This window comes from Chanos chanos, chromosome 8, assembly GCF_902362185.1.
Source record: "Chanos chanos chromosome 8, fChaCha1.1, whole genome shotgun sequence".
In the NCBI taxonomy this organism is placed as follows: Eukaryota; Metazoa; Chordata; class Actinopteri; order Gonorynchiformes; family Chanidae; genus Chanos; species Chanos chanos.
In genome coordinates this window covers 22167309-22178941 of record NC_044502.1, presented here as the reverse complement: position 1 = coordinate 22178941, position 11633 = coordinate 22167309, and the positions used below count along the sequence as shown (strand labels likewise).

Sequence of the window (11633 nt, the reverse complement as noted above, 5' to 3'; positions counted from 1 at the left end):
AAAAATAGGACTGCTATTTTAAGAGCATCAGTATGGAGACTTACAGTAGTTCCTTTTTACCAGAAAAATGGACCGCTGTTGGCCCTATACTACCAAGTTAGGTGATCGCATGCGTTAACTGTGCAACTCTGAGAGCCTGCAGGTGAACATGTAGAAATCGATGAATGATGTGTGAAAGAGCGCAGTGTTGGTTTAGTGAAATAGCCGGCGACATAACACCCCTGTTTTATATTACAGTCTTTTCTTACGCATCTATGATATGTGTAACATGGCTGAGACATGTGGCCCTCACAAACAGACTATATTGTCATATATTTTGAACAAGTCTTCATAGGCGTCCATTTAAATCAGATTTTAAAATGATTTTCATTAAAATTTGAAATATATTAGGTATTAGGTATTAGGTATTAGGAATCCGACTGATGCACTGATTGTAAGTCGTTTTGGCTAAAAGCGTCTGCCAAAAACCAAATTGTAAATTGTAAATTAGTTTAAATGCGTTTTCATGCAAAGCTGCAAGAAGTGACCTTTAAAAGTAAATGAGTTATCTTTGCGCAATGACGCCGGCATTTCCGATCTATTACTCGAGGAGGATTGTGTTAATGTCTTCCCGCAGAGAATGTGTCAGTATTATTTACATGAGTCCATGATTATTCAAGTACATGATATCCCCTCTCAAGAAAATAATAAAGATAGCATCTTCAGGAGGAGGTACTGAATATTAACGGTAGTTTGGAGGTTGTGTATCTGTGTTCTTGCGCGCGCGCGCTGTGTGTGTGTGTGTGTGTGTGAGAGAGAGAGAGAGAGAGAGAGAGAGAGAGAGAGATTCACAAAGGCAGCACAACCACGTGTGTAATAACCTAGTTGAAATAATTAAACACAATGAAGGATTGGTTGTCTTCTTTTTCTTGTACCATACCCTTTAGTTTACTAATTGGCAGACTTGGCTGAACTCCAGAGATTCAGTTTCACCTGTCCATTAATGCTGCCTTAGTTAATTTACCGTCATCTGGAGCTATTTCTAAATGCCTGCTGTCCATATGTTTCTTATAAAATTCACATATGGCAGTTATCAAACTTTTTACATAAAATTTCAACACAGATTGCTTGATAACTGTAAAATTACAGCTGAGTTAAAACAGACAAAGAGTTTACAAAAAAGCACAAACTCCGTGTTCTTCATAATCTGATATTTCCCATTAAATCGACGAAATCCACGCTATATTTGTCCTAATGCCATCTATGCCTTACCTTCATTCTGAAGTTGGAGGGCTGGTTGATTTGATTATTATTTTTCCATATTTGGTAGCTTTTGTTATTTGACTCTTGATATATGAATTAGGTCAGGGCACATGTACGAGGCCTACTATGCAATTAGCCACGTAACCCATTAATCCAAGGAGTAATCATAGAGAACCTATCCTTAGCGTTTCCTTTAAAGAAACCCTTTAAAGGACTTTGACATCATCTGGAAATGATGAGACCCATTCCCAGTTCTCTTCTGTGTTTTATACTGTGATTACATATTCAGCTAGTGATGGACAATGAATTACGCGTTGGTAATTATGCTCGTGGAGCTGCCTTTAATGTGCTGGGTATAGTTGACCACTTAGATTTTTTTCTGGGTGGTTAAATGGTGATTCCGTATTAGAGCAATATTAGCCTATACATCTACTCTAAGGGGAACATCATAAATCAATTTGTATACTTCGCGGGTACCTCGAATGAATCACCCCATTCGCGATCTCACATACAGTGCAAAGGACACAACCGTATATTATAATATGCGCTTTTAAGGCGTTCCGTCCTATTGGTCTGCAGTGAAGTTCAGACAACATTAAATTTCAGTAGAATATGACACACAAAGAAGAAAAATGTTTTACCTCTTATAATTAGATTTAAATGTTTGGCCAGTGACCAAATCGTTTATGACCCGCATAACAATGAAGGAACATTGCCTTGCAGCGCGTTTTTTAGTTCCAGAGGTGCTGGTTGCGCATATACGCACACGTATCTTGTGAGTTGTATTAGTAATGCTTTAATCATCTCGTGACGTCTTCAGAGCTCCTGTCCCACTTAACACTTTCATTTCACTCACTTGCGTATACCCAGAGGCAGACCTGCGTATATATACCACCGGACTTGCAGGTGAGATTCAGAGGATCAACGAGACACCTTAAAAGCAATCGAAAACAACAGAAAACACTCCAGAGAACCGTTAGCAGCCTGCCTTCTTCCCAGCCAATTTGACATCAAAATGTAAGTATATCTATGCACGTATAATTATATATATATATATACACACACACACACACATTTTTTTTGTTTTTCACTCTGCTTTTTTGCCTTTTACAAATCTTACACATTTATTTTGATAAACTATGAGAGTAGTTCACCACACACATTTGGGATGTTGTTCAGTATTTCAGTGCCATAGCAGATCTGAGTTTTAACCGAAGTTGAAGTGTGCAGTGGTTCTGCGCCCAGTTCAAATGCCCGTCTCCGTCTCTGGCTCAGCATGAAAGTATGGAGTACGCTTTAAGACTCTGGACCCATCAGAAATGTCAACGCAATTCTGTTGAAGCGCGTCGGACCGTAGACAGAGATTGTGGCACACACACGCACGCGCGCACACGCACACTCTAAAAAAAAGGCTAAATATTGTAGAACTCATTGTAGAACTGCGGGCAAAAATTGCATTTGTGTAACTGCTATAAATTCGTATATAAATACATTTGTAACTCAAATGTAGATTTATGTTATGTTTAGCTGTAATTGTACAACAGCAAAAAGAGATTATAATTTGTTTTGAGAATTTGATTTTCTTAGAAGGAAATAATACAGACGGACTATTGAAGATTCCTGATCGCAAATCAATCACCCAAATTTTATTTGCAGTCTTATTTCATCTCATAAGGCGTTGGAGATGCAGGGCGAATTCCATAACTTTTTTGGACACATGTACTATATTGACATCAAAACGCCGTTCTCTCCCATCTACCCTGCAGATGGCCATTATTCTGAAGCCATGGACCATCCTCTCCGCTCTTGTCTTGTGCCTTCTTCTTTTTCTGGGAACGTTAGTGGACGCATACCCGCCCAAACCAGAGAACCCCGGGGACGATGCTCCACCTGAAGAACTAGCCAAATATTACACCGCGCTCAGACACTACATCAACCTCATCACTAGGCAGAGGTGAGCGAAGCACTACTGCATGTTATAAAACATTTTCTGTTTAATGCGCTGTGATGGTGGTTACATTCGCTTGAAGTTATAGAAGCTCATGTTTTTAAAAGGCCAGTCGCTTCACTCTAAATCCTTCTATTAGCCTGCCGTGCCGATACTGAACAACTGCGTTTTACTATTTAGCCTATTCTTTAGAAAATTTTCTTTAATAGTCGAACAGGACACATTTAAAATGAAGAGTCGTTCTGCGCGCTTCGTTTGCGTGTTGTCTCCACCACTCGTCATTTCTGATTTCTGTGTGAAACAGGTGAAATTTACTCTATAGATATTTTCACCGAAATTTCAGTAATTCTTTAGACCGAACAACTGCAGTGTTTTCGTTTGACTTTATTGCTACGGGCTTTAGATTTGTAAGTTGCCTACTGATACCCTATTGTGATACTGCATTCATTGAATGTTTGATATTTTTAATACTTTTGAAGCTGTGGTAAACTCAGTGAAGTTAGTGAATCTACACCGGTTTGTTTTAGTTCTCAGTACCATAAGGATATGACACAAAACCAGGGCTTTCAAAAGACAGATAGATAGATAGATAGATAGATAGATAGATAGATAGATAGATAGAAAGATAGATAGATAGATAGATAGATAGATAGATAGATAGATAGATAGATAGATAGATTATGAGATTTTATGAGATTAATTAAAAAAAAAAAATCCACATCACACCAAACAAACTGGTCTTGAAATATTTTAGATGGTCCCTTATTTAAAGAGATTAAAAGAATGGCCATTTGGATTTATTCTTTCTATTTGCCTAAATAAGAAAACATGAAAAAAACGTAGCATTTCACAGTAAGGTCAGTGCACGGATGTACCACTGAGACATGTCTAAAATCAATGATAGTTCAGCACAACCTACAGTTTCCTACTGTCTTTCTCACATCACTATGGCTAATTAGACATAACTGTGTCATAATTATTTAAGTCAAAAAAGTAAAGCTCTTTGGCACAGAACTGTCCTGAATGTCTTGAGCAAATATTCCCTTTTTCCTTATCATAGTTTAAACCTAAAAATCACACTGATTTTTCCTCCCAAAAATCCCCTGAAAAATCATTACAATTAAAATCTGGAGAACTTAAATTTTGGAGACACATCTGAGCTTGCGGAAAGACCATGGGAATGAGGTTCTTATGATCCTCTGTTTGTTCATAAAGCAGCGATTCTGCTTAATGAGTGTAGACCACTAACCAACAAATACACACACCAGTAAGTTCACATACACACTTCACAGTCACACTGCTTTCAAACTGTTCTATTAGTCTGGCCACCAGATTCTGAACAAACACTCCTGGTTCCCAAACTCAAAGCTTAGCTGGCCCCTACAGCCCCACCATTAGAACGAGTGGCGAATCATGACTCCATCAGAGATGCTCGGATGCCTCCCTCCATCCTAAAGCTGGTTTCTGAGAGAGGGAGCAGGTGTGAATTTGCACTGGCTGCACTACAGAAGTGGGTTCTGTTTCATTTTGCCCCTGGCTCAGTGACAATACCTGCAGGAGCCTTTTGAGAAGGAATTGAAGCTGAAAATTGTTTTGTCGTCAGGGTGGTTACCCGCTGCTATGATGCAATAGGTAGAGTAGGCTACTCTTCCATATTCGAAAACATGGAGCAAATCAGCGGTATTTATGGTTGTCAGTGTTGCTCAGTTGTGAAACTGGTAAAAACTGGTCCAACTGGCCATTATAATATTGTCATTAAAACTATCATTGAGGCCCAAGCAAGGCTGAGAGATGTAATCCCTAACTGCTTAGATAGCATTGTGTATCAGAATAAGTCACACTGAGCAACACATGTACTGCTCTCACTGACACATAGAACGCTCTTAAAAAGAACTGCAACAGATTCTTATAATGATTCATTATTGCAGTCAGTTTTGTATGTATAGAGAAGTATAATTGCTCTCTCACCCTGGCTGTGTGATTGTTGTGTATCTGTGCAGTCATTAAAATAATTAGTCAGCTATCTTCATAATGGTTTCATGAATGAATGAAACTGCTCTCACAGCCCCTTATTTCCTAAGTTTGTCCTGCAGACCGCCTGGGGCATGCTCTCAGTAGGTACGTCCTCTGATTACGACTAACGAAACATTCAACACTCCGGAAGCTTAATCTTTTAATTATTTACTGAATGATAAACAGAGGAAACATCATACCACAATAAAGAATTCCAGCATTAGAATGATGCATGACTGCACAAAAATGCAGATGAAATGAACTTAAAAGCATGAGCTCTTTTTGTCCTTTTGTCTGTCATCCCTGAGAGCCAGAATATTCTCACCCAGTCCATCTTATCTGAGCTTTACAACCTCACCCCAGTTAAAGAGCCTTGTTGTTCTGGCAGTTGTGACCCTGTGTGCAGCAGGAATTCAGAAGTAACTTATTCTCAAGGCCTTAAAACTGCACAGTAGCAGGAATGTATCATTAAGCCTTAATAGTCTGGGTGACTGTTATCCGCCCTGTAAGTGCGGGCGGATGTCTCCAGTTCAAACACGACTGGTGTCAGCCAGTGCCTTATCTTCAGCTCCCAATTAGACAGCATCATGGTTGTGGCATGTACTGAGTACATCAGTCTCACTAAAGAGGTGCGGTGGCTCTTACATCGACACTGTAAAGCCATCAAGCTTGGAAAAATATTGTGAGAAACGGAGGTGTTGATGGGTTTATGATTGTTGAGCCTTGGAGGAGAGGACTACAGGCACTGAGTGACAAAGAGTCTGAGACAGCAGTCAGAATGCTACATCCAGGAAAACAGAGAGTATTTATTTTCTTCTAGTGAAAGAGTGATCCTCTGGACTGTCTTTTTAGTGGGTTTTCAGTGGGCTATGGTTTGTGAGTGGGTTTTCAGTGGGCTATGGTTTGTTCCAGGTATGGGAGGAGATCCACCACTGAGGGAGTTCTGTCAGAGCTGATGTTTGGAGACAACATGGAACGTGACCAGAGATCAAGGCAAGTCCTCAAATCCTTCATTCCTCACTAAACTCATATTCATTCCTTACATGCACAAGATTTAAATGCCATATATTACATCTAAAAAAAAAAAAAACAGATTGAATTTCTAAGTCATCAGAATTGACTGAGGGCCACCAAACTCTGTGAAACTGTGAGATCTAGTGAGCATCCCTAAGGTGCTCTTTGCAGAGTTTATATGTGAACACTAAAAAGCTTTTCCAAGGGCACTGTGTATATATGTGACCTATGGGATGGACACAAGAAGAATGGTGTGCTTGGGGGGGGGGGGGGTGCAGTTAATGAGGGAGTAGAGTAAGTCATAAATTTTTGAAACCAGTTGAGGAAGTGAGGGGCTCTTTTTTCATTCGCTGTCCGTGATAAGAGGACAGGAGTTTATGACACGACACACAGAATGCCTGAGAGGAACTGGCATCTTACAGCTATTTTAGCAGACCTATTTAACAATGATAAACTGTTCAGAATTCATCTTGAATCCTGAACTTAAAACCCTCTTACAAACATCACATAACACTGTAAACTGAACTTCTGAAGTGTTCTATAGTGAGTTTAATAAAAAAAAAAAAGATTCCTCATCCCTTCAGCACCTTTCAGTGTCCCTGCTCCCTTTCTAATGTTAACATTCACTGAAGAGATCTTTCACCAGTGTTTATCTCTGAACTATCTCAGGGAGCAACAGCATTTTAAAAAACAGGAAATGGTAGTTTTTGGAAACAGGAAGTGATAGTGTTTGGAAACAGGAAGTGATGGTGTTTGGACACAAAATTATTTTACTTAGCAGTATGAAAGTATTTTGTTCTATTTATATTATAATTCTAAATCAGTTAGGCCTAGTCCAGGTACTGGCTTCTGACAACATGCTAAATAACTCTGGCACAAATATTTTTGAGTAAATGTAAATATGTGTTTGTCTGTGAGGCTTGTGTAGGGATGTGTCCACAAGGCTTGATCTACAACAGACTCTTAAACACACATATGAGAGTGTGTGATCAGGATCTGCACATCACTTGGCTTATTTTGCTGCTTTTACACAAATAATAACACTGTAATTAAAGCACTGTGGTGTAAAGCAATACCTGTCTGAGAAAAAGAGAGCTGACATGGTTTAAATAATGATAAATATTCCTTAAATAGCCATTGAATATAAATATTTAATGGCTGTACTAATGCAGAGTGTGAAATTAACCAAATCTCTTGCCTTTTACGACAGATATGATGACTCGTACATGTGGTGATGGCGTCTCTTTCACTTTTGGTGTTTACCGCTTTGGGTAAAACCCACCTGTGCCTCTGTCAGAATGCACCCATCAGAAACAGCATCACAACCACTTATATCTTTATTCTATTCATGAACACAACAAATGAATCTCTCGCATTTCAAATTGTACATAATTTGTTACTAAATAGAAACTAATGATGGATTAGTATGTGTAAACTTCACTGTGTCTTGATGTGAGTATTCTTCTTTTGTTTGTATTGTTTAAATTATTAAATGTGATTAAAGCGTCCTGAATGATTCAAAGTGCAGTGTTGTTGTGGTCTTTCGGCTCCCACTAAAATATACATCTAAAGAACTCATGAGAAGTTTTCGAAATTTAAATCTTCATATTTACAAAAATCTTGTGTTTTTGTTAAGCTGAACATCAACTTAATAGTCTGCTGCACTGTTTTACCGACTATAAAACATCTGTTGAACACTGAATAAAATGAAGATCATATGCAGTATGGTGTTTCTGTAGACAGAGTGTAAATGTAAAATTAAAAACTGGGTTGATATTTCTCATTTTATCTTTTTTATCCTCTTTAAACACTTTTGGGTAAAACTACTGTGCTTGCAAAGATGTATATGATATGCACTGAAATATATTAACTAGGCCAAGTTAAAAAAAAAAAAAAAAAAGGAGTAGTGGAAAAGCCACATATAGGTGTTTTTCTCTGGACACAGATTCTGCCTAGTCCAGGAATAAAACGCTTTCAATGGCAAATACCTGTCAGCATTGCCCACAAAACTAGTATAGAAAAAGATGTTATCAGAATACATCTGTTTATAGAGTAGACTGTGATGACTGTCAGTTGTCAGCCAGAAGATGTCGCTGTTGTAAGTGCTCCGCTTGCATAACCTGACCGCTGAACTAGCTGAGTATGTCACTTACATGCAAGCGCCTGCCAAAAAGAGGAAACACCAACATAAAGTGATTAAATGAGACACTGGGCTGTCATGAGCCGTCAAAACTGCTTTAACGTACTTTGATTTAGATTCCACAAATATCTCAAACTCTGCTGTAGGCATATTACACCATTCTCTTATGAGGCATTGTGTCGTTTGGTGTTGTGTTTGTCGAATGACCCTCACTTCTTGCAGGATGAAGGTGATCACTCAGCATGGCTTGGTATTGGCTATGGACATTCAAGTTTTTCCCCACAGGTGGTGTTACAGAGCTCAGCTATGTCAGGAAAACAGACCCTGCACCATAACAAAGTGGTCCTCCACTGTGGGGAAACAAGACTGTGGGCCTGTGGGTTTCATTTGCATTTTGAGGTGGGTATGGGTTCTATGAGCGGTGAGAGGTCTATAATCTGCAGTTCTGCGGGCGTTCTAAAACAGGATCTGAAACACCTTCCATAACACCCCAATGCCAACAGGTACATCGGGCACCTTCTATTTTTAACAGGGGCACTAATGTCTAAGCTCTTAAAACTGGTCTCTTAAACTCAATAAAACTGTTTTTAGATACAGTTTATTAAATTTGCTTACATAATCTGTATTGATTATTAGATTACTCATGACATCCATATGAGTTCTGTTGGATTTTCTTGTGATTTTACAAGTAAACAAACTGGAACAAAGATATAAAGCTAAATGCAAATTTTAAAAACAGGATACCACCTTAGCAGACAATTAGGTTACAAATAGACAACAGACCTATACATAGGGTGTAGCAAATACTATGAAAAACTGTCAGCATGCAAACTACCACCCTAAAAATCAATTAAAAACGTACAGCTTACAACTTACTTTGCTACCAGTTGAAATACAATTATAAAAAGAATAATTCAGAATCTTATTCATTACAATAAAAGCCATGAAGCACAAAGCAAAAAATTCCTGAATTTGTTTAACTATAAGGGCAATTCTAGCAGTTTTCAAAACCAGTACATTTTTAGTTGATGTCAGTGATTTCTGATGGTGACAAGAAGAGGAGCGGAGCAGGGGGGGTGGGGGTGGGGGTGGTCTGTTTATACATGTCCTGTATGGGCCGGCATTTGTAAAAAGTAGTTGCACTTTGTTTTCCTGCTCAGTTTTTGCACATTTAGCATTGCCAACTGTAAATCAAAAATAAAAAAAAAATCAATACAATTTTCAACTGTCAATTTTTTAAACATTTAGAGAGAAATTAATGTAAAATATTGTAATATCTTTTCCAAGAGTAATGATCTGCATTAAAGCAAAATTACATAATAATATATTATAGAAGTATAAATGTTGAAGGTAAATGTTAAATATAAATGTGAATGTAAATGCTAGATGTTGAATCTAAATGTAGGATTTGAAAACTAAATATATAGCAAATATACTAATTGCCCATGCCCCCAAGCTAATTTTCAAAATGTCGTGTGTTCTATTGTTTTTCAGTACAGCCTTAAACCTTATTAAGAGCGACATGACAGATGACACGACACACACCTGTAACTCCGGAGCTCCCCTTTATTGCCCCCCTCCACCCCCTCCCCCTCAGTCAACAGTGAACAATACAAAAGTTCCTACCTATGTGAATTACCTAATACTGCACCCCCCTTTCTGAGACAAGTGCTTTTTTGTTTGTTTGTTTGTTTGTTTTTCTTCTTGGGAGATGTACTAAATAAATAGTTTCACTCCCTGTAATAATAAACAGTTTCACAGCCTGTAATGCAACTCTGTTTCCTGCATTTACATTTACACTTGCTGTTTTGAACTCAACATTTATAACAAAACTATTATTTATTACCTAAACAATTTTTTTCAACACTATTTAAACTTTTTTTTTTAAATTTAGAGAAGGGTGGGGTAGACTCCCTAGCCTCTCTACTGACAGTGGGGATGTTGGTTTCATTTTCAGGAGCCACCAGGGCTGGAGAGAGGTGGAACCTATATCTCTGCAGGGTGCCTCCAGACACCACTGTCCCTTGCTCCACAGTGTCTTTGATCCACACATGTTCGCCTGGGCGGAGGTGTGATATGTAATGTGTTCTATGTCTACGGTTATAGTTTGGTTTTTGCTTTTGCCTATATGTTTTTTCTGTCTTTTGAAGCTTTTCAGTGTCCACACATCTTGGTTTGAGTTAGGATGGAACGACAGGAACAGGTGTTCTAATCTTTCTTCCCATGAGAAGCTAAGTGGGGCTGTGCTCATTGGTCAGTGGAGTAGCGCGGTAGGCCATGAGAGCGACGTAAGGATCGGTTGACTTTTTTAGAAGATTTTTGAGTGTTCTCACCGCTCTCTCTGCCTTCCTGTTGCTCTGCAGAAAGTGAGCACTGGACATCATGCGGCTGAAGCCCCAGTTCTGTGCAAAGTTTCAGAAACAACCTGATGAAAATTGTGGCCCATTGCCTGAATGCACCACATCTGGAATTCCATGGCGAGCAAAGACTGATTTAAAGTGCTGGATCATTGCTTCTGATGTTGTAGAAGGCATTTTGGCAACTTTGGTATCTAGAAAAATAGTCGACAATGATTAAGTAGTGTTGATTGTTGAATTGGAATAAATCTGCTCCCACAGTGGACCATGGTCTCGTTGGAAGCAATGTAGGCGGCATTGGTTCCCTTAAGTTTGTCCTCTCATGTGCACACGTGTCACAGTTCTCCATCATCTTTTGCAATTCTTTGCTGAGGCCCGGCCACCGCACCAACTGTTTAGCCCTATCTCTAGATTTCATTATGCCCTGATGTCCTTCATGCAGCTTGTTCAGCATGTCTGTTCGGAGTGATGCTGGGATAACTGTTCTTTCTCCTTTGAGCAGCAGTCCATTCTGTACCGTGAACTCTCCGCAGAATGGCAGATAAGGCTGAATTACCCCTGGTGAAGTATGAGGTCATTGTCTTGGTGCGTTTGGATCTCTTTGAGCCTATTGTCTGTATTCACTGTGCTGCTTACAGGAGCTCTGGAAAGCACATCTGCTGTTGCAATATTCTATTCTTTTCCCTATGAGAAACTCTGCAAACTTCTCACAGGCCCATGCGGAGGCCAGTGCCTACTTCTCTGTTTGAGCATACCTCTGCTCAGTGTTGGTGAGGGCACGTGAAGCATACACTACTGGTTTCCAGTCTTGTTTTGATTGCCTCTGGAGGAGGACAGCACCCAGCCCATATAATGAAGTATCAGCAGAGACCAGTGTTTCAGCATTCACTTTGTCAGGATCTGCACTCACCACTGATGC

The 11633-nt window shown here is 39.2% G+C and overlaps 1 protein-coding gene across 1 annotated transcript; it reads left to right on the top strand.

Moving 5' to 3' along the window:
- The first annotated feature begins 3008 nt into the window (after positions 1 to 3008).
- Positions 3009 to 7452, top strand: pyya (peptide YYa). Its single transcript, XM_030781425.1, has 3 exons — positions 3009 to 3196; positions 6116 to 6196; positions 7428 to 7452. Exons 1-3 carry the CDS (start codon positions 3009 to 3011, stop codon positions 7450 to 7452), a joined length of 294 nt encoding a protein of 97 aa, XP_030637285.1.
- Positions 7453 to 11633: the final 4181 nt, after the last annotated feature.